The sequence below is a fragment of the Corvus kubaryi genome, unplaced genomic scaffold, assembly GCF_017639235.1.
Source record: "Corvus kubaryi isolate FWS band 111438036 unplaced genomic scaffold, C.kubaryi_AGA036_p1.0 137, whole genome shotgun sequence".
NCBI classification, from domain to species: domain Eukaryota; kingdom Metazoa; phylum Chordata; class Aves; order Passeriformes; family Corvidae; genus Corvus; species Corvus kubaryi.
The window spans coordinates 8,408,248-8,429,438 of record NW_024580671.1 but is presented as its reverse complement, the minus strand read 5'-3'; the positions used below and the strand labels follow the sequence as shown (position 1 = coordinate 8,429,438).

Sequence of the window (21,191 nt, the reverse complement as noted above, 5' to 3'; positions counted from 1 at the left end):
TCAGAGACAATAATGCTTCACAGAAACAGAAAACTTTGCAACCAGGAAGTCAAAAGAAAATTCTTAAATTTCCATGCAATATGCCATCTTGACATACATATACATGAATATACGTAAATATATTTTCATGTAATAAATATGAAGTGTTAGTTAATGTCTTAATTTAGGAAAAGGCAAACTCATGGCGCATCCACCAAGACAAGATACCCGCTTCTTTCAGAAGTGCCTTGTTTTCTCCAAATTAGTTAAGAATTTTGTTCTACCCCACTACCTTCCTGCCTCCTTGGCTCCTACTGATTTTGCTTTACTTAGTAAAGCTTACAGTGCTTAGGCACCAGACAGCAGACCTCTTCTTAAGACAGAATTCCTACTGATTAATCAATTGTAAGAGACTGAAATGGTTCATGCTTTAAACTTTTTTATGAAGAAGTTTTGCCCATTATAGCAAAAACCGTATCAAGAAGCTACAACCACTGAAGCCCACCCCTTCCTGAAGATGCCTTTGGACTGTGAGTTAAGATGCCTAGAAAGACAAAGGAGACACTATTGTGATTGACTGTTCAATCATCTCAGGTCTAGGGAGAAGTAAACAAGGCTGAGGGAAAAGAATGCATCCACAAGAAAGCCAAACCCAGCAGAAAATCATCCCTGGCTGGGTTTGGGGTGGGGGAGGCCATAGTCCACAGAGGCCAGGTTTGCACAGATTTCCTTCCCTGTGTCCCCAACAAAGGGGGGAGGAGGAGGTTTTGGGTATGTGGCATAACCTCTGGTCAGAGGCACTGGACACTCATCCTCCCTTACACAAACCGGCCCAGCTGTGGAACCCCCAACCCCGGGAAGGTCACATCCACATGAGAGGCAGCTGAGGGGGTGTCAGAATCCACCAAAGACCCCCCCTGGGGGAGGTACCTGGGCATTCCCACCTGGCCTGAACTTATATTAATCCATTGGATTCTATGTTTTTCAGGGGCACCCTCACCACCAAGATAACCAGATGGAGAGGATCATCAGGATGCTGGTGGGATCCACGGAGTGGTGATATTTTCTTCAGTCCATCTCTGTCACTCTCTTTCTGTCCCCCCCAACTGTTTTCTCTTTCTTTCTTTCTCTTTCTTTCTTTTTCTTTCTTTTTCTTTCTTTTTCTTTCTTTCTTTTCTTTCTTTCTTTCTCTTTCTCTTTCTTTCTCTTTTCTTTCTTTCTCTTTCTTTCTTTCTTTCTTTCTCTTTCTTTCTTTCTTTCTCTTTCTTTCTTTCTCTTTCTCTGTCTCTCTCACATTTACTGTTAAATAAAACCCATCTACTGAATTTGGCATGTGGTCTCATTTGCACTTTAATTCGGGCAGAGGCATTTCTAATCATTTTAAGAACTGGATCATAAGATCAGTCTATGTATCTAGTATGAAAACTTACTGCTCGCTGATCAGGAAAGTCACGTGTATACTAAAAGAAGGAATCACAAAGACATTGAAAAACAAAGAACCTGTATCATTTGCTCTATAATCATTTGCAGAAGGCATTCTTAAGAGGCAATAAAAATTTACCTGGTTTTAATAAGGAATTTTTAGGTACCTTTTTTTTTTAAGAAGCAAAAGATAACAACAGAAATACACAAAAATACATTTATGCACATGCAGCAGAAATCTTCAAGGCTATGCATCTTGCAAAACTTTGTAACTACAACTGAAAAGCAGAAGATTGGTTGTAAGACCATCACTAAAATTAAACATTCTAATCAAGTAATACATTGTCAAACACAGAAACGTCTGGTGGGTCACAGCTACAACTATAGAATAATAATTCTGTAAATTTTAATCTCTATAATTTAACTTAAAACAGAGAAAATGAAAGGAAGAACTGAACATAAGTCCTGCCACCAATGTTTGACACCTCTCTTTCCAAGGATATCTCCCCATGTAGACTTGACAGAGTGAATGCCTGGGGTGGGATCTCTTAGTCATGCCAGGGCCTTGCTCCCAGCATGGATTCAGATGCCCTTCTGGCAGCTTAGTTATGCCAGGGAGAAAGAGGACAAGGTGTCCTTTCCGTGCGGTGGCATCACTGAAAACTCAAGTTATGTCTTCAAACTGGCCACGATGCTTAAGTGCACACGCGTTGGCATACCTGCTCAGGCCCCACTGTGGGTACGGTCAGGTATATGGTTATCTAAAAAACTGGGGGGAGCAGCCTCAGACCCCACTATTGAACGGATACCTCACAGTCCTGCTGTAGCCACTAAACATGCAAGGACAGCTGGTAGCCAAGCATTTGGCTGGAACACGCTGCACAGCAAGCCAAGGGAGCAGCTCACAGAAATGAAACACACTGCATGAATACAGGTGCCATGACCAAATTCTGCTCCAATAGTTACCAAAAGTTAAAAGAAATCTCCACAAGAGCCATGATCCTTAAACTCACTAGTTTTGTCAGTTCTAATTACTTATTTTACAGACAGGTAAATAGATGAAAACATATTGTTTGGTAATATTTATATGACTATGGTATTTAAATGTATGATTTATATAAATGACAAATACAAGAGATCAATAGTTATTACTTCTACCATGCAATGCATGATAAAGACAGAGTGTTTTCCAAAACTGAGATGGCAAGTAAAAACTTCACAGTGAATTCCTGTAATTTATTTTCGTAACTACAGCTCTCAAATACTGCTAATAAAATTGCCAGTCGTTCATGATCTTATTACACAGTGGTTAAGAGAGACTTGGGAAATGCATACACTATGTGTAAATTGCCTTTAATAAAAGCAATTAGACAGTTGAATGAATATTGTCCATTACCACCTATGAGTACAGGGACATCTGGTGGACAGTATTGCTATTTGATGTATTTTCACTAGACATTTTTCCTCCAAAACTCAACGGAGTACAAATTCAACCTATTCAATGGCCTATACTTCAGAAATACTGTGTACTTTTATGTTGCTAAGTGACCTTTGACATGTACACCTTACAACAAATTAATCTTAAATTAATATTTAGTTAACTGAGATAACTTCTTTATAGACTTTGAACAAACGTTTATTTAGCTTTGGTTAGTCACAATTCTTGTGGCAAACATTACCCTTTTCAAAGTGAAAAAAATATTTTTGCTGTAACACTTTGTCAAGACCAACAAAATTTAATCTTGTACTTCAAAGTATATTTGGGCCATGAGTTCAAATAGGATTTTTCACAAATCAGTTATATCATAATTTAATTCCAGGTCTGTAAGTACTTGGGTGTAAATGCTTCACAATAATCCCTCCAGCAACTGGAATCCAGAAGTCCATGGAATACTGCAAATGCAAGGCAACCCTATACCAAAAGCAGGAATTGTCTATAGTTGTTTTATCCCAGTTTAACACAGCAAATAAGAAAATAGGTGCACTCACACTGAACCAAAGCAGTTACTTGCAATGAACAAGATAAATAAAAAACGTCAAAAAAACTCAGCTACAAAACCACAAACAAACAAACCAACAAGAAAACCAAACCACCACCAGACCAAAAAAACTAATTAAAATCAGAGTTGAGAACACCTGCCATATTGTCTTAGTATAGGGTGAGAAGATGCACATTACAGTCCAAGAAAATTTCCAATACCCACAAATTGTCAGAGGTCTGGTAACAGAACAGCTCTGGGCAAAAAGGAGCATTCACAGCAAAGGGGAAGACTATCAAGGGAACCAAAGAGAAGTGTGGGCTACAAAATATGTAAAAATGGAGAGGAAAAAGAAAACAGTAAAGTGGTTTGAGACAACAAGACTAAAGGAAGGACAAGGAGACAAAGGTGAAAAGAAAGACAGAAGTAGAAGGTGGTTAAAAAGCAAAGGCAAGCCAAGACCCTGGTAACAGCCTGACAAAAGGAGCCACACTTACAGAAGGTAGGACAGTAGACCCTGACAAGAATGAGAATGTGTGAGAAAAATGGATGAGTTCACAGACAGAAGTGTGCAGAAGACCAACAAGGCACTCCAAGGAGGAAAGAAGAGCTTCACTTCCAATGGCCATATGGGGGCATGACCAAGGAAGATGTGCTATTTAAAGCATTTTTCCTAGTTTGAATTTATTATGAAAGATTTTGGATAAGATTAGATATTTGCCCTATCATACACTGAAACTCAAATACGTTAAAAAAAAAACCAAAACAAAAGACAAGAAAACTGTTGGATGAGGAAAGGATATGACTGGCACACAGCAGTGAGAGAGAGAGTAGATGGAGGAACAGAATCACTGGGGACTAGTTGAATGTATAGTGAAACAAATATTTTAAGTAGGCACTACAGACTAGATAGTCTGGGGACAAGAACTCCAGCAAACTTATCACGGGAATAAGAGAAGGTTAAAAAGGGGTAGAGAATACTGCATGGGAAGCACCGAATGACTGGCTAAAACAGAAAAGAATGAAAAAAAAAAAAGTATGTATTAAAAATGCAGCAATGTTCTGAACCACTCTTTTGAATACATTACACGCCTGATTAACTGGAGAAAAATACACATTTTATGCTGGGCAACACAAAGCAGTATCAAGCAGTTAGGACTCTTATAAGTTTCACATCAATTCACATCAGTAGTATTGTCTTAAGTCCCAGTAGAAAATATCATTCAGGAAACAATGAACAATGCAGAAGTAATGTAATGCAAGTTTGGCTGAAATGATTGTCTAGTTGACAATGTTTTTAACTAAATGACTCCTGAATATACATTCAATTTTTAGAAGACAGAGAATAACAGAGTGTACAAAATTCACTAAAGTTTTATTCATTCCTTTCTGTTTATGTAATTTGTCTGGTATTGCCTCTGAAAAATAACTTCTGCCTTTCCACTTTACCAGAGAAAGGACATGGACTGCATGTGGTCTTGCCTGCCTGTACAAAAACACGTGTCTGAATTTCTACTTTATAGTGTTTCCTTTTTTTTTCTCTAGCAAGGGTGCAGAAACTCCCTACTATCTGTATCTTGTATGAGTAACTCAGTATGAACTTACCAGGATAATCTGTGTTGAGACTCGTGCTGATGCACTGCCTCCTTATTTTGTACAGACTATTAGCAAAAAAACAGCTAAGAATAGCTTCCTTCTCCTGCTCCTGTGCCCAGAATTTCTTGCCAGATTTTTAGTTTTATACTGCTGAGAAATAATATATTGCTGATAATATTACTAAGGGACAACATACTGAAGACCTGAAGAAGATTGATTTACTTCAGAATAAGCAACAGATATGTGGTAGAGCTTTATATTGCATGTGGGAGACCCCAGCTCAGATCTGCATATGCTTCAGGATGAAGAGTTATTTCTTTGTCCTCATATGCCACATGATAAATTGAATGACTAGACTTCCAGATAAACCTTTTTCCAGCAAGAGTACAGATTCCATTCAGCTGAACTAACTAAATAAAATCTAATCTGGAAAGCAAAACATTTCTGTGTCTAAAAGAGACTTGGCCTTGCAACTCCCATAAATTGAAGGCAAGACCAATCTCAAATGCACTGAAAACACCCCCTCCATAAGCCTATCTCAGCTCTATCCTACAATGTAAATAAAAGACACCAGACAACCTGACTTGGATGATTTAACCAATTTACCCTCTGTGACTCTCATCCGCCCCGGCTCCTACCAGGATGTGACAAAAGAAGTACTGGAACCTGAAAACCCATTGTAGCTGTATGCCTTGAGCCTTGGGATTTTTATGATACATGATTTTCATTTCCTCCTTACCTCCCAGTTAAAAGGTTTAAATAGTTTCATTTTATCACAGTGAATTTTTTTTTTTTTACTGCAAAATTCTTTAAAAAGGGAATTAATTTTCAACCTCTGCCTTGAGTTTTTTGACTCAGAAGATTTCATTCATTTCAGTGGTTCTTGATCAGCAGCCTGTACAGCTCAATTGCTACAAGGAATGTGTGATCCACTCCATAACTAATGAGCTGTTAGACAGCTGTTTGGCAGCTGATGTGATATCAAAGTGAAGGTATTTTTGTATTGCATCACCCTCAAAGTAATTTTGAAAGAAATCCACAATTAAAGGAAATGGCAAGGAAAAGAAAGCCAGTGGTAGAGGCAAAGTCTGTCAGCCTCCAGGCAGAATAAAATTATGAAAGCAAAGATGTAGTGTTTATGTTAAAGTAGACAAGCCAAGAAAATAAACTGCTATATACTGGAGCCAAAGATTATAGTAAATGCTTTTCTATTACAACTGACAAAACTACAATAGTAGTAACATGGCCAAAAGAGCAAAGATCAATAGCTGTAGACCACTGGATGGGGAGGGTTATAACAACATTATGACAAAGAAAAGCTAGCAGCCTTTGCCAAACCTTGCGTGCCAAAGGCTAGGATCACTGGGACTGGCAACACTTGAGACATTAATGAGGCCACATTGACTGAACAGTCCTTTTAAACATCAGATATGTATTTCTGAAGTATTTAATTTCTTCAGTGATTGATCAGAAAATATGAATATGCAGCATGCCAAAAGCACTGGATTTTTTGTTTGAAGTCTCTTACCTTTAAAGAAAAGAATTTATAGGGCTGTGCTCATAACAGATAAGGACTGGACAACTGGCAGATAATGAGTCAAAGAGGGCATAAAAGGAAATTCTGACTAGACAACCTGCAGCTTTATTCCAAGCCTGTTTTACAACCCACTGAAAGATAATGATAGAAAGCAAAAGTGAATTTGATGTGGGCCAAGAGAAAGCATCGACAAACATTCAACAAACTTAGCTGGCCAGCCAAATAAACTGGTAGCATTACAGAAGAAGAAAGATCAATTAGATGAGAACAAGAGAAAGGGCTTGACTGTGGCAGTGACAGTTGGGAACATCCAAGTCTGGCCTAGAAATACAGTCAGCGTTCAGTTGTCCTTGGATTTCAGTTTAATGGCACATGAATATGGAGACACAAAAGCTGCCCTTAGGCATTAGTAGCTCAGAGTCAGAGGGATACCATAACTCAGCATTGATACTGATGCTCCTCAAACTCTACAATACAATCCCCAGCACAGAAAGTCTAAGGGATTTTTTTGTTAGAGGTGGCCAGCTCTGTGCATTTATGCTATGCCTTGGATAGCAAGCCCTGAAAGATGTGAGCTAACTCTGTGCCCAATACATCTACCTCGTGTACCTCACTCTCTGCAACCACCTGACAAGATGTTGTAGCCAGGTGGGGGTCGGTCTCTTCTCCAAAGCAACCGGCAACAGGACAAGAGGACACAGTCTTAAGCTGCACCAGGGGAAGTTTAGGCTGGACATTAGGAAGAAATTCTTCACAGAAAGGGGACTGGGCATGGGAATGGGCTGTCCAGGGAGGTGGTGGAGTCACCATCCCTGGAGGTGTTTAAGAAAAGACTGGATGTGGCACTCAGTGCCATGGTCTGGTTCACAAGGTGGTGTTACATCATAGGTTGGTATTGATGATCTCAGAGGTTTTTTCCAACCTAGTGAATTCTGTGATTCTGTGATGGTCTTAATATGTTACATGATAGTTTTACATTATTTATAAGAGATTTTTTCATTATCTACAACATTCTTTAGTCCCTTACTTTGAATAATGAAAAACTGAATATAAAAACATTCTACTAATAACATCTGAACAGAAGTAAATATGACACTTGAAAATAAACTGCCTATCTCTACTTTTTTTTAGCATATTTATCACCACAACAAAGATATGCTATTCAAACTGAATAACATTATTGTCAGACTGAATCTTGTATATTTTTAGAACAATAGTGTAAATCCATTTTTTCGTTAAAATTTTTCCTAAAGTATTTTATTAAAAAAACTCTGATCATTTTGTCATAGGTGTACCTCTTTGGCAGAGTAAGGTTATAGCTCAAGTCTCACTTTAATTTCAGCATTTATAAAATGCTCTCATTTTATAGGAGTGATGCAAAACATTTATTTTGGCCATCTTCATAATGAATCAGATCATTATTAAAGATGATAAAATAAGAGTTTAAATTACTATGTTTAAATACAAGAAAAGTGAAAAAAATCCACAAAAAGGTATTTTCTTCAGTGTTCCCTTGTTCCTACTGACATGAGGGACTGGGCATAGAATGAACTGCCCAAAAAAGGTCCTCAGAACCTCTGCCTTTGAAAGACGAAACAGGCTCACTGACAGTTACTGTAAGGAATAGACCACCTTACTTTTGTAACTGTACCGTACAGCCATTTGAAGCATTTGGAAGTGTTTGGGCAATTCAATACTTAATTCTACAAACACAGTAGTATTCCATCATGCTTGCTGAGCAAGTTAAACACAAATAACTTTCATTGACCAGAGGAAGAGAGTAATTAAAATAGAAAAAAAACCCCAAAACATTACTAAAATAGCACTGTTCTGCAAGTATTTTTAATGGATCAGGCCCTCAGCCTTCTAAAATTAATTAATGCTTTAATGAAAGTTGTCTGTTATCTGACCAGCAAATCTAGTTTTTCTAATATCCAGCTACCCTGGCTTTCAATTAAGACTCAAAGAGCCCAGAACTGATGAAAAGGATATCATAAATGATTTATGGATGTCCTAGTTTTGTGTATGGCACATTAATTATTCTACTTAATGCATCCATATGGTTTTCCAATTTATTCATTACCAAAAGCCTAACATTACAGTTATTTCATTAAAGTTTATATCCATTTTCAGGGAGATTCTTATAAAGTATATTTAAAAATTAAAGCTACAATCAAATTTTTTATTTAGTCTATGGATTTCAAATCATATCTCTATCTATTGAATTATTGCCCTATTACCTATTTCTAGAGGAGTCAGTTGCTTTTGTTTTGGTTTTGTTTTTTTTTAATATTTTTATCAACATTCAAGAGGTTTCTTGCTATTTCATTATTTGTGTGGTCTTTTACATATGCAGTTTATCTTTCCCTCTTTGCCCAATTCCAGTCCGTATTCACTTGTTCCAACCACAAATGTATACAGCATGCCAGAGGGGTGTTCCTACAGATATTAGCCAACTTTCCCTCTCCCACCACAGCCCTCCTTTAATGGGAATTCTACCAGGGTCAATCTAGATAGCCTTAAAATTAAGCATACATCAGAGTAGCCCATGGATCAAGGGGAGAGGTCTTTAACTAATGTAGCTACATTTTAAACAGAAAATAGTGGAAGAAAGGGAGTATTTTTAATTTTCAAGTTAATTTCTATAGCCTGTATACACTTCTATTGTGCCTAATTAGGCAGAGCCACGGCATCCTGTAACACCGTTTCAGAGAAAGTCTGTGAGAAAGGTTTTGGGGACAATGCTTCATGCTTATTTTTCATCATCAGCTTAAAACAAGGAATATAATTTCTACACTGTTTCAGCTCTCCTTTTGCCTAAAGAATACAAAGGCTCTAAGAGTGCAGTATTTAAGGTCATTCTTCCACTCACCCAAAACATTTGTGTTTTAAAGACCTGTCAGCTCAGAAGACTGCACCACTATAAGACTACGTTACAGTACCTGAAAATAAACTGTTATAACATGAAATCACTTTTCTGCATGAAATGAAATATCATATCCACTCCTAAAGATTAGCCTCCAGAGCTGTTTTCCTAATTAGACAACATACCATGTGTTGCATGGAGAAAGCATATCAGCAACAATTTGGCTAAACAAAGCAGAAAGCTGTAAGTGTTGCCAGAACACCACAGGACCATGAAAGAAGCCATCCTTACTTCCCTGAGTGTGTTTTCAAAAAGAAAACAAGATTACTTGTACAATTAGTACCAGCAAAAAGATAACCTCTTATTCTGAAGGTACAAACAGAAAAATGGGCAAAAAAAAAAGAAATTCAACTTAATCAATGACATTGTATAAATTTGGTTTAGCGTATTGTAAATGTAAAAATTTTGATTGATATTGTCACTGATTTCTACGCTACAGTTTATTACACAATGACTATTTCCAAGGAGAACACGTGATCTCAGCCAAATTTGTACAAAGCAGACATTCCACTACTATTCTCCAACAGCTAATAAAGGTTGAAATGTAAATCTGTTACAATTCATGTTTAAATAAACACTGACATAACATATGCAGTCAACCACCTTTCTACACTATTAAACCCTATTATTTTAGCAGTCTTGATATATACCCCAGACACTTTTCATGATGCTTTTACCCTATACTCAATTTAAAGCACTGTATCCACTAAAAGTATTTTCCACCAGTTTATTGTGGTTCAGAGACAAGTAAGAATTAGCTCCATTAAAAACTGTCAGTCATGGCTGACCTTCAAAGGAAGGACAGCGAAATACCACTTAAATGCTTTCAGAAACAAGAACAAAGACAGACGAAGAATTTGTACCTCTCTGCTTACTTCCCTGGGCTATTCCCCTTTCCATGAACAATTTTGATACTGAGGTGACTGAAAAAACATCATTCACCTGGGAGCTATGCTATCACATTTAAACCCCATTATCATCTGAATCTCTGCATTTAATTTCAGAATCCAATATTTATTTCTTTTGCTAAAGAGAGGCCAAAGTGCAGTAATGCTAGACCTAGGAAGCATTTTAAAAAATGAGTTCAGATGATCATCTTCTGCTTCCAAATATTGTTTGTCTGATTCAAATATTGTTGGCCTGATTCAAAAATTTAAAACTGTGTTTTAAAATATCACATATTAATGTCATGATGATAAAAAAAATAATGATTTTTTTTTATTTTTCAAAAGCAGTTTTTACAAGGCTTAATATTTAAGAGGTTGCACACAGGAACACATTATGAACCATCTATTAAGGAACTTTTTAGAAGCTGTCACTTTTCCTAACAACAAAGTTGGAAATGAAGAACCAAAAGGATTATTCCAGAGGCTGAACTGCCAGATCCAACAAAACGTTGACTGATAAGGAAACACATGCTGCCTTGCTGTCTTTTATCTGAGCACCCTTTATCTGCCTTTTAAATGTTACTGTAGGGCAATAGGGTTTTCACAAAGATAGTTCTCTGAGGGTGCTAAAAGAATTTTTAAGAAGTGCTTCTTCATTCTTTATTCCTGAAAATTATCAACACAATGCATAGATTTATTGTGGGAAGTAGTCACTGATTTTCTATTGGTGGGTCTCATGATCCCAGTAGGGCCAGCCAGCTTATTTATGATTTTCAACATAAAGGATTGTGTGATTCTAGTGATGGCACCTGTAACTCTGCATGCCAGGAAACTTCCCCTTTCCTTAGTCAAATTTAGGCAGTAATAGATTTCCACTCACTTGTAAGAGGAAAAGAGAACACTGATAGAGGTAGAGCAACCTCCTGAACTTCTGAAATACAAGCCTTTCTGTACTGTTCTGTGTAATGGAGTCAGTGCAGTTACAACCAGTGAGGAGTCCTCTGAACCAAAAAGCTGAAACACCCAAAGCACAGTTTAGACACTGTCATAAAAAAGCCAGAGAGTTTCCACTACTGTCTAAATCTCTGTGTCTTTTCTTCTGGAATTCAGTACAGCATGGCACAGAAATAGTATAGAAGCCTTTTTCAATCAGAGGAATAAAAGGAGCCATGTAAGATACAAAGAGGTGTCAGCTGTCGGGGGGCTTTGTTGTTTGTTTGGGGAAGGGAGGGTTCCCTCCTTTAGAGACCAAAACACATACAAGAAATTTGTACTGGATCAATCCAAGAACAACAGTTCCCTGAATTTTCAGTTAGCTGAAACAATGTGGTTTGGGTCAAACAAATAATTTCATCTTTGAGGATGAGAAAAGTGGTGCTCTCTACCCCTTAGCTCAGCAACCAGATCATGTGAAATGAGAAAAACCTCAAATTCAGTTTTCTCCTCTACCTCTTTTAGAGCAAGGCTTTGAGTCAGGTCTCCCACACTTGGGTATACAGCTTAAGCAACACTGAAGATTTTTGATTTGGCTGCAACTGTATCTGAATTTAATTTCACGGAAATGTTTAAAAAAAATTAAAATTATCAATTAATAAAGATTTTTCCTGGAAGACAAAACTCACATATTTGAAGAATGGAAGAACATAAGCAGATTCTGTTCTGCTACACACAAGCATTTAATTTATAGCTGGGATTAGCCAGTAACAGGAATACACAGTTGAAAGGAATATGGAACAGCTGACACATCCTTTACAGATAAATTGCACAATATTAATTGTCAATGAAACTTTAGGCTTTAGCTTGAAAACATATAACATGCCTGCTCCAGAAATCCAGCTTTCATTTAAACAGTGCAGCTTATGAGGAAAAGTAAATTACTTCAACATCTTCCCTTCACTAAAAATGCAGGAAAAGGAATGCTGTGACGGAAGAGGATCTGGGCATTTGTGAAAGATATGACCAGCTTTTGTGCAAGTGTAACATCCCACTGAATGTTACAAAAGTACCCCCAAAGTTGCCAGCAGCAAGATAATCGATCAAAGCACTGGGTTGCTGAGTATCTCCCAACATTCTTTTAACATTTTGCAAATCAGATGACAAAAAGGTCCCTTAAGGAGGTTTTAGTGCATGTTACAACCTAATGCAATCATTCCTGTTTTCCTCAAAGACTGACAGTGAACACAATACTGTGATAATGGTTCAGCATGCAATTATCCCTGCTGAAGTGCACAGAAGAAAGCAGAAAGCAAATGAGGCCAACTAATGCAGACTCTCTAGATTTCTTTGTGCAAACAAAATCCAGAATGACACAGCTGCAGGCTACTAGGTCTGTTTGCAGGGCTTGCTGCAGATATGTTACGTCGAGTATAATAACTTAAGGAGTAATGGTGAGCATCAATCTCTAACTAGAAGGTGGACTTGAGTCTAGAAGCCAAATATTGTGAAGACCTGATATTTGGGGTCACATTGTAAAGTGCAAAAAGACGTAACAGTGATTATAACAATCACACTAAATGTATTGACTGATATTGCCCACTCTTGAAATGTGTGACTAACATTTAGAGCTTGTTAACAATTCAGCACTGTAATTATAAGAAGATCTTAAAATTTCACTAACATGGCACTTGTCCTCTGCTATTCCAAGCATCTGACAAATACATGACCTGAAAATGGAGATGGATACAGTTGATACCTCACTAGATTCTAAGATCTTACTCCTCAGAAAGCTCCTTTGAGAAATCACTGCAGACATGATTTTCTATTTCCTCCTTGGCCTGGCTGGCCTAGTGCCAATCCCTCTCTTAGGTCAGAGATAGCAGATGTTCAGTGATAAAACATGACATCTGACTTTTTGTTATATTTCATAGATAGTTAGCTTGCCTGTTTGCCCCAGCACTGTTTGACCTGTCATTTATGGACTACTTGTTCTCCTCTCTCATATTTTTTGCCTTATTTTCAACCCACTGTTTTAGCTTAATATACTTCCAAAAGTATTTTGACCGTCTCTTCACAAGGCCTACAGAGGGAGTGAGCTTAGGATACACTTACCAGCCAGGAGGAGAAGGATGCAAAGAGCTCTCTGAGTCGCAGCACCAAACTGCATGTGATCTTTCCACAAACCAGAAGGTAAATCACTTTTTGGAGTCAGAATTTGACAGACTTGAGGCTGAGACCCCAGGGTCAGGTGCAGTATTCAAAAAGCAGATCCTTAGCCACTTCTATTACTGCAATATAGCATAATTACTTCTAGAAATTGATGGAATTATATACACATACATCTATCCCAGTGAAAATTAGGACATTACTGTACAGGGTGTAATGGGATGATAAACCCATTTTGAATAATTTTCAAAATAACCACAGATAACATATGACACAACACATGATGCAAGGCAGACAGTGCATGAGCAACAAATCATTGCTTCTGAAACTGTGCCTCTTCTTTTGTAAGAACATCCCCAGTCTTATCCACTCCTCTTTCCTTCTCTAGGTCCCAAAGAAAATGACTTTTAGTCTGTGCTCTCCTAAAAGTAGTCCTAAATTTCTGTCTAATGGATCATGCCCAGCTATCAAGATTCCTCACAGACTTCTGTGCATATTTATCAGACTGAGACTGTAATATTTCAAGATACCTTTACTGATTGTTCCGCATGGCCTTACTGGGCCACTTAACTGGGTGGGTGCTGAGCCAGCAGAGGCTGACAGTATTTGAGAGATAGAAGAGTTCCTAACAAAGAGAACTTGAAGAAAGGAAGAGACTTTATCTTCCATCAAGGCGTGGTATTCAGCATCAGGAAAAAGAATAATAAGAGATTCTGGAAAAACAGTCACTCAAGTGGACAGATGGGGAAAACTGCTACAGGTTATAAGTGAAAAAACATTATCAGAGCATCTTCTCGTCTTGGGATTCTCAGGTCATTTACCTTCTGGCACACAGAAAGATCACACACAGCTTGGTTCTGTGACTCAGAGGACTCTCTCTATCCTGCTCCTCTCATTCAGTAAGACTCTGTGACTTAGCCTTGAAAAAGAAGGCATCTTGTATTGCCAAATTGCCAGTGAGAAGAAACACGCATTTTTCATTTAAAGAAAAGTAAAAAATAAATTCCGCAAACATTGCTCTGTTTTCATGAAAGGAAATCTGTATCAAATGTCTCCAGAGAAGAGGCAGCTATATGGAAAACATTTTTTAGACTGAAAATAACTGTAAGCATTGGATGCCCCCACCTTTTTATCAGAATCTTTTCACAGAGTTCTTCTTACAGCCCTCCAACAAAACCAGTCAGTGGAGAGAATTGCAATGCTCAGAAGAAAGGGCATATTGTAGTCTGGTTCCCATTGTCTGGTCTTTTCAAGGAAGAAGCAAATGGATGTCCTGTGTGTTCCTAGAGGAACTTAGGGATGACATTCCACACGGACGCCAGGGCTTCACAAAGAGTACAAAGAATTAGAAAAATAGACATTTCCAGCAGAAAAAATGTGTGGGAATAATGAAACAAAATTTAGGAACAAATAATATAGATAAATTCTGGGCTTTGACACTGGTAATTAAACCTGACACATCAGGATATGGGGAATTAAGGGAGAAATAAACTTACACATCTAAGGCCACATCAGCAAGTGAGCAAAAAATGCATCTTTTCTGAGTATGTAGTATGAGGAAAGTTATATAAGAGAATATAGCAGTGGGATGAATCTGACATAAGTGTAAAAGCAGTTCTGCTGTGGTTTCACAACCACATGGTTTTCAGCTACCCAAACCCACCCAGAAGCAGCCCACCTACTTGAACTGTACCTAGATTTGGAAAGGATTTCCACATTATTTCAACATAAAATGTGTTGTCTAAGATGGAATGAGCTCCAGATTAAGATGTCACTAAATGTACATGTCTGCGTGCGTGTATGATAGGTAGGTAGCCAGTGTGCAGTAGGTGCCTAAGCACCCATTATCATCAATATAAATCTTATCACGACAGCCATTTTGAATTAAGGAACTCACCCTGAAGCAGATATCAAAGCTGCAATATACTAGTAGATTAAATGCATCTGGTACTGTTCTCTGGCTGTGAGAAAACTTTCGTGGAAATGGTCCATGTCAGTACTAATCTCCAAAATCAGGATGATCACATCTAGTCTGCCTATTGGATATGGTCCCTGACCTATAGTAACTCCCTAGTAATCTGGAACATGTTTAGAAACATGCTAGATAGTTTAATAGACTATCAGCAGGGTAGATTTCCACTGCCTATACTGAAGCTTGAATACCTAGTTCCCACATGAATATCTACTTATAGATACATATGTTGTTTACTCTTGTTTACATATGGTTTACTCTTCCACTGAATCCTCTCTCAAAGTACTAGCACCTGAAGTTCTTCCTTGTGCTCTTCAGAGTGCTTCGAAGTAAATAGTTCAAATATTAGAGACAAAATAGATGTGATGGTATGGAAAAGCTATAGCTCTGAGGCATTCAGCCTTACACAGCCCTACACAAAATGCCATGGAAAAGGGAAAGAGAAGCTCTATGTGGCTGTCTGTGAATCTTATGTCCTATTGGCATTAGTTGAGAGAAGCTAATTTAATCAATTCAGTTCACTAACACTCATGTAAATCAAACAAAAATTAAGAGATGAGCTGAATTTGAGACTACGGTACAACCCTGTGTCCTTTCTAACCAACAGAAAAAGAGACAGATTTTCATGTTTATATAAGAAGGTGTATAGTAAGAGTGAGGTGTGAAAGAGAAAATTGCGATGTATTGAGCAAGTTTATTACCTTTACATTTCTGAAACACTTCACAGGATGCAAGTGAAAAAAGCATCTGAGTAGCTTGGTCAAATCTTGATACAATACACTTGTGTGCCTGAGAAAGGCTTTGGACAGACCAAACCATATCAGGTTACTAGGAACGATGCTTTAGTATATCCATGAGGTGATAATTTAGATGTAGTCTGAGCTGTAACCTTTACTCCAAGTTCTTCTGCTTTTCTCTCAAGTTCAGCCCTAACTCTATACATGTTTGTATGTGTTTTGGATTTTAATAAGTATGTTAGATGATATTTTCTATCATAAGTGATTATGCACATTCTATTCCAACTTTCCATGTACAGTCTTGACCTTAGTGGTTCTCATATTCAGTATTGGAAAGACTTGGAATAAACACAAATAAACATTTTGAGAACTTGTTCACTGCACTACTAATTCTCTAATACCTTCAATGAGTATATGGTTTCTGAGATGCAAAACAAAAGCTTACAAATAGCGAACTCTCACGTATTAAAAAAAATTATGTAACTCTATATGTTATCCAAGCAATTTTCAGATGAGTTGGTCTCACATCATGTAGAGAGACAGCTAAACAGAACATATGGGTAAGCACTAAGGCATTTATAGAACAGTCAAAATGCTTCTAAGAGCTCTGAATTGTCCTCACTTCCTTCAATAAACAACATGAACTGAATGCACACACACACACACACACACATATGAAAACAAACAGCAGGAACTTAATATCAGGTAATGTGATTGCCTTTAATTATATAAAACTCCCTCCCAGAAAATGAATACCTCCTCTCCCTCTCTTAGGCAAACAAGCACTACAATATCCCCAGTTTCAGTAAAATTACTTCTTAACATGTGTTCTTTATTGTTAGAGTCACAAAACATCACTTTTTGACACACTACCTGCAGAATTCTTGGCTTCATGGCACTCTGCTGTGCATTGGCAACATTTTCCTTGTCAGACGGTTTAGTCCTTAGCACAAAATGTAACCTTGTAATAGTTCTGCATTAGGCATCCATTCACCCACCTTTCTACCTTAATCATGAAGAAAATGGACCTTGAATCACTAAAATTAGATTGAATTCAGTTTCCTTTCCTCTTCAGGGCCAATAAAGCATTGATTTATTAAAAAAAAAAAAAAGTTGCTAGCTTTCATACTAAATCACAACGTGCACCAGTCATGCAACTGGATTACAGGAAGCACTAACAGTAGCAACTGCCCTTTCAAGTTGAGCAACCAACAACATTGCTAAAGGCTAAAGGGTCAGCCAGGGCAAAACAACAAATGTTGACGCTTGCCCTATATATTAAAAACCAGAAAGCAGCAACAGGCAGTAAGTGCTAATTCAAAATAAAGAGGGAGTGATACACATACAATTCAGAAGTAACCAGATTCCCTTGATAATTACATTAACATTACAATCTACTTCAGGTGACATTCAAGAGGGAGAAACAGAATGTTGAAATACAGAAAGCTGGAAGGAGCAGGGCTATGCTTGGATGATGGCAACCACCCTGTCATGGGACAGCTGCCCTTTTAAAGACAACACCTTCAAAATTTCTGATGGTGGGATTAGTCCAATGCACTGTCTGACTCCCAGCACTTTGGCTTCAAACATTCCCCAAACACTTTTTCTGAAAGGATGACATTAAAAACAAACCAAAACCACTGTCCTTCAGCACATCCAAAGATAGCTGAAGAACCTAAGCAATGAACAGCTTTCATGTCATGATTAGCTCATGCTGTTATACCTCCCCTTAAAGCACATATGGTTCTCAGCCAGAACAGAAGGCTTCAAAGCAGCAGCTCCATCCTAGAAATGAAGCAGGAAAGCCTCAGACCGAAGTCACTTAATGAGAACTTAATATAGATTTAATGGACCTGTTTTTATGTGACTTTATGTGCCAATTGAAAATCTGCCTCATTTAGCTTTTAATGCAGGCACAGAGCCAGTCAGCTAAAATCAGGGTAGCCCCAGAATATTTTGCAGGATTCTTTCATTACCAGTTGAGGACCACAGGTCTCCAAAATTGTGCAAAGCCCTACGAAAATAACAGGCCATAGGTAACAGTGTCATTTAATGAAAAAAAAAAAAGGGCCATGCATATTCTGAGTTCCTTGCACTAACAGAAAGGTTTCACCTTGAACGGAAGTGAAATAATGCATGCAGTGGAAAGAAGAGAGCAGGTACCCTTCACCATGGAGTTGGCCCTGCTGGCTTAGGCTAGCTTTGAGGTATGGATATATCCAGCTTGCTTGGCATCTCCTCCCCTTGATCATTACCATTCAGTACTGGGACTCTGCAGTTGGCCTGTCCCCAGTAAAGCAAGACTGTCAGTACCTTATTTTACCTGATACGGACATTTCCACACAGCTGAATCTAGTCCACTAACAATGCTAGCCATCTAAACTCAGATGAGGAGGTCTTGTTCATATGGGATGCAACAAGTCCAGAGCACAGCTTTTTGAGCCTTGTTACCTGATAGTGTTTTCTAACTGTTAAAACTTTGATCTTGGACAAATAAAATTACCATCTTCTTTTTTTTTACTCTGATTAATTTTTTCATTGTCACTACTCTATTGCATTTGGTGCATTCATGAGGGCAGATCTTTAGAGTACAGTACAGGCAACTCATATGGGATTCTGACACACTTGGTGTGCTAACATGCTCTAGTGTTCTATGTTCTTTTTTCCTTGTTTGTAAAGGCCATTCTCTTTTAATCTCTCACCTTCCTCTGAAACGAGCAATTTACAGGTTTCACTTTCATCTTTATTGGTTCACTCTAATGAGTGCACTAGCACTCATTATAAGTGGCTCCTCTTCCCTCCAGGAATCAAGGAGAGCTGCCTACACACGGCGGTGAGGAAAGCAGTGTCCAGGCAGAACACATACAGACTGTACTGCGCACCCCACCAAGGACAGCTCTTCTGACAGCAGGCTGCTCCACTGGCACGAAGGGTGAGGATGCAGCAGGGCAGCATCACTATACAGTTAAACTGATCTGCCCTTCACTGCAGGAGGGAGCACTGCCATCACCTTCTTGAGAAAGGGGAAGGTCACACAGTTAACTGACAGTGGAGGGTCTCCAATCCATATATCCCAGAAGAAGTGCATATGACAAAATTCTTACTCTTTGCAAGAAACAGGATTTTTTTTTCAAACAGCTATGTAAGCATAATGGTGGATTTACCAGAGGAACAGAAGTGAATGAAACCTTTATGTCACCCTTTTAAAATCTCACTGCCTCTGTAGAATACTTCCCTGAAGAACATTTTCTTGTGACCTATGCAGAGTAAGTTTAAAGCCCATCAGTAAAAATTGTGCAAACATCAGTCAAGACAAGAGGATCAACAGCATTTGAGGCAAAGCTAAGGTCTTCACCTACAGAGAGGCTATATTCTGCACTGGTTCACCAGACTGTTGTTAATCAGAGTCTGATTATATGAATGCAAATTCCACCAAAGTGAAGAAATTCAAGACAAGTGGTCACTATTTAGATTTAGATGATCAGTCAGGCCACCCAAAATTACAATCCATCTATATTTATCTACAGGCATGTTTATTCACAAAAAAACTCTCCAGAACCCAGAAGAAGTCACTTACCACAATAATCACATTCGTTGTAGGAATGGGAAGATTCTCCACTTCCAAATCTTGACCAGTCATTGCTAAGAGATTGAGGGATGGATCATAAACAGATCTGGGGAAGGCTGATTTAACAATTATTGCAGGGTGCAACTTGCTCATTTTGGTGTGGGAAGAAGAATAGAAATTTTGTTTGGAATCCTTATAGCTGTCTGTATCCAGACTTTTCTCCACACTCTCCACATGGTGATAAATAAACACAGGTTTTCCACTCTTTCGCTGATGAATTGCCAAAAAGTGGTCACTGTCTCCAGAAAAGCAGCCTGTAGAAAGAGAAGAGTAAGTTTAGAATATCTCTCTTGGCTATTCTGTAGACGGCACTGGAAATTCAAGGAGATTTTTGGGTTCTGAGAAATTTGGAAAAAATATTTTTGGAATACAAGAATTCACTTAAAATCTTACAATGTGTTTCCTATAGCAATAGATTAACAGCACTGTAGAGTCTACTAAGTACGTGAAGTGTACCACATTCTTAAGCTCATTTTCACAGGACTTTTATAAATGTTATTTGTATTCCCACCCATGGCTACATTTCCAAAATGATGTGCAAAAGCAGAGCACATGCTGAGCCAAGTTCAACTTCCGTATTGATACCAACTTCAACTGGAAAGCATATGCAGTCAACTTTCTGACGTATTTTATCACCCAGTAATATCAAAGATGAGAATAGCAGTGATCATCTTTTATAAATGGGCACCTGAGAAGAAAAGGTCACGAACCTTATCAAAAAACCATATTTAAACACGTGAGAAAATTCAGACAAGTCCATAATCCTAATTCTGCATTCCTTGTTCAGTGCTTATACCAGGAGCCCCTTGTGCCAACTCTTGTTATGACCCAACCTTCACTCAAGCATCGCCTGGACAGCCAGTGGAGCACCTGGCTCTCTGCAGAGGAGATACAGGTGTGTGGGTTTGGCCATACCTTGCATACCTTGGTGTGGGGCACAAAAAACTCTCTTAGATTAGGGAACTGGAGACAGGGGACTCAAGCATCTCTAACGAGGAGTTAGAGAGAGTTGGGCTTGTTCAGCCTCAAGAAGAAATGACTGAGAGGGGACCTCATCAATGTCTAGCAGTATCTGAAGGGAGGTTACCAAGAGAAGGGAGCCAGGCTCTTCTCAGTGGTGCCCAGCAATAGGACAAGAATCAACCCATGCACAGGAAGTTCCACCTGAATATGAGGAAGAACTTCTTTACTGTGTGAGTGACCATGCACTGGAACAGATTGCCCAGAGAGGTTGTGAAGACTCCCTCACTGGAGATTCTTAAGAACGATCTGGATGAAATCCTCTGCAAAGTGCTCTCAGATGACCCTGCTTGAGCAGGGAGGTTGGACCATACAATCCCACTGATCTCTTCCAACCATACCCATTCTGTGATTCTGTAATTACATGGGTTTAACTAGTTATGTATTAGTAAAAAATAAGTTCTCT

At 38.4% G+C, this 21,191-nt stretch overlaps 1 protein-coding gene across 3 annotated transcripts in view; it reads right to left on the bottom strand.

Annotated features, from left to right (window-relative positions):
* Positions 1-21,191, bottom strand: part of PTPRR (protein tyrosine phosphatase receptor type R) — a 140,914-nt gene that overhangs the window by 106,152 nt on the left and 13,571 nt on the right. For all 3 annotated transcript variants that reach the window (XM_042017769.1, XM_042017768.1, XM_042017770.1), the window contains exon 2: positions 19,715-20,019. In XM_042017769.1, the coding sequence (XP_041873703.1) occupies positions 19,715-20,019 (305 nt within the window). The remainder of the gene's footprint in view (positions 1-19,714; positions 20,020-21,191) is intronic.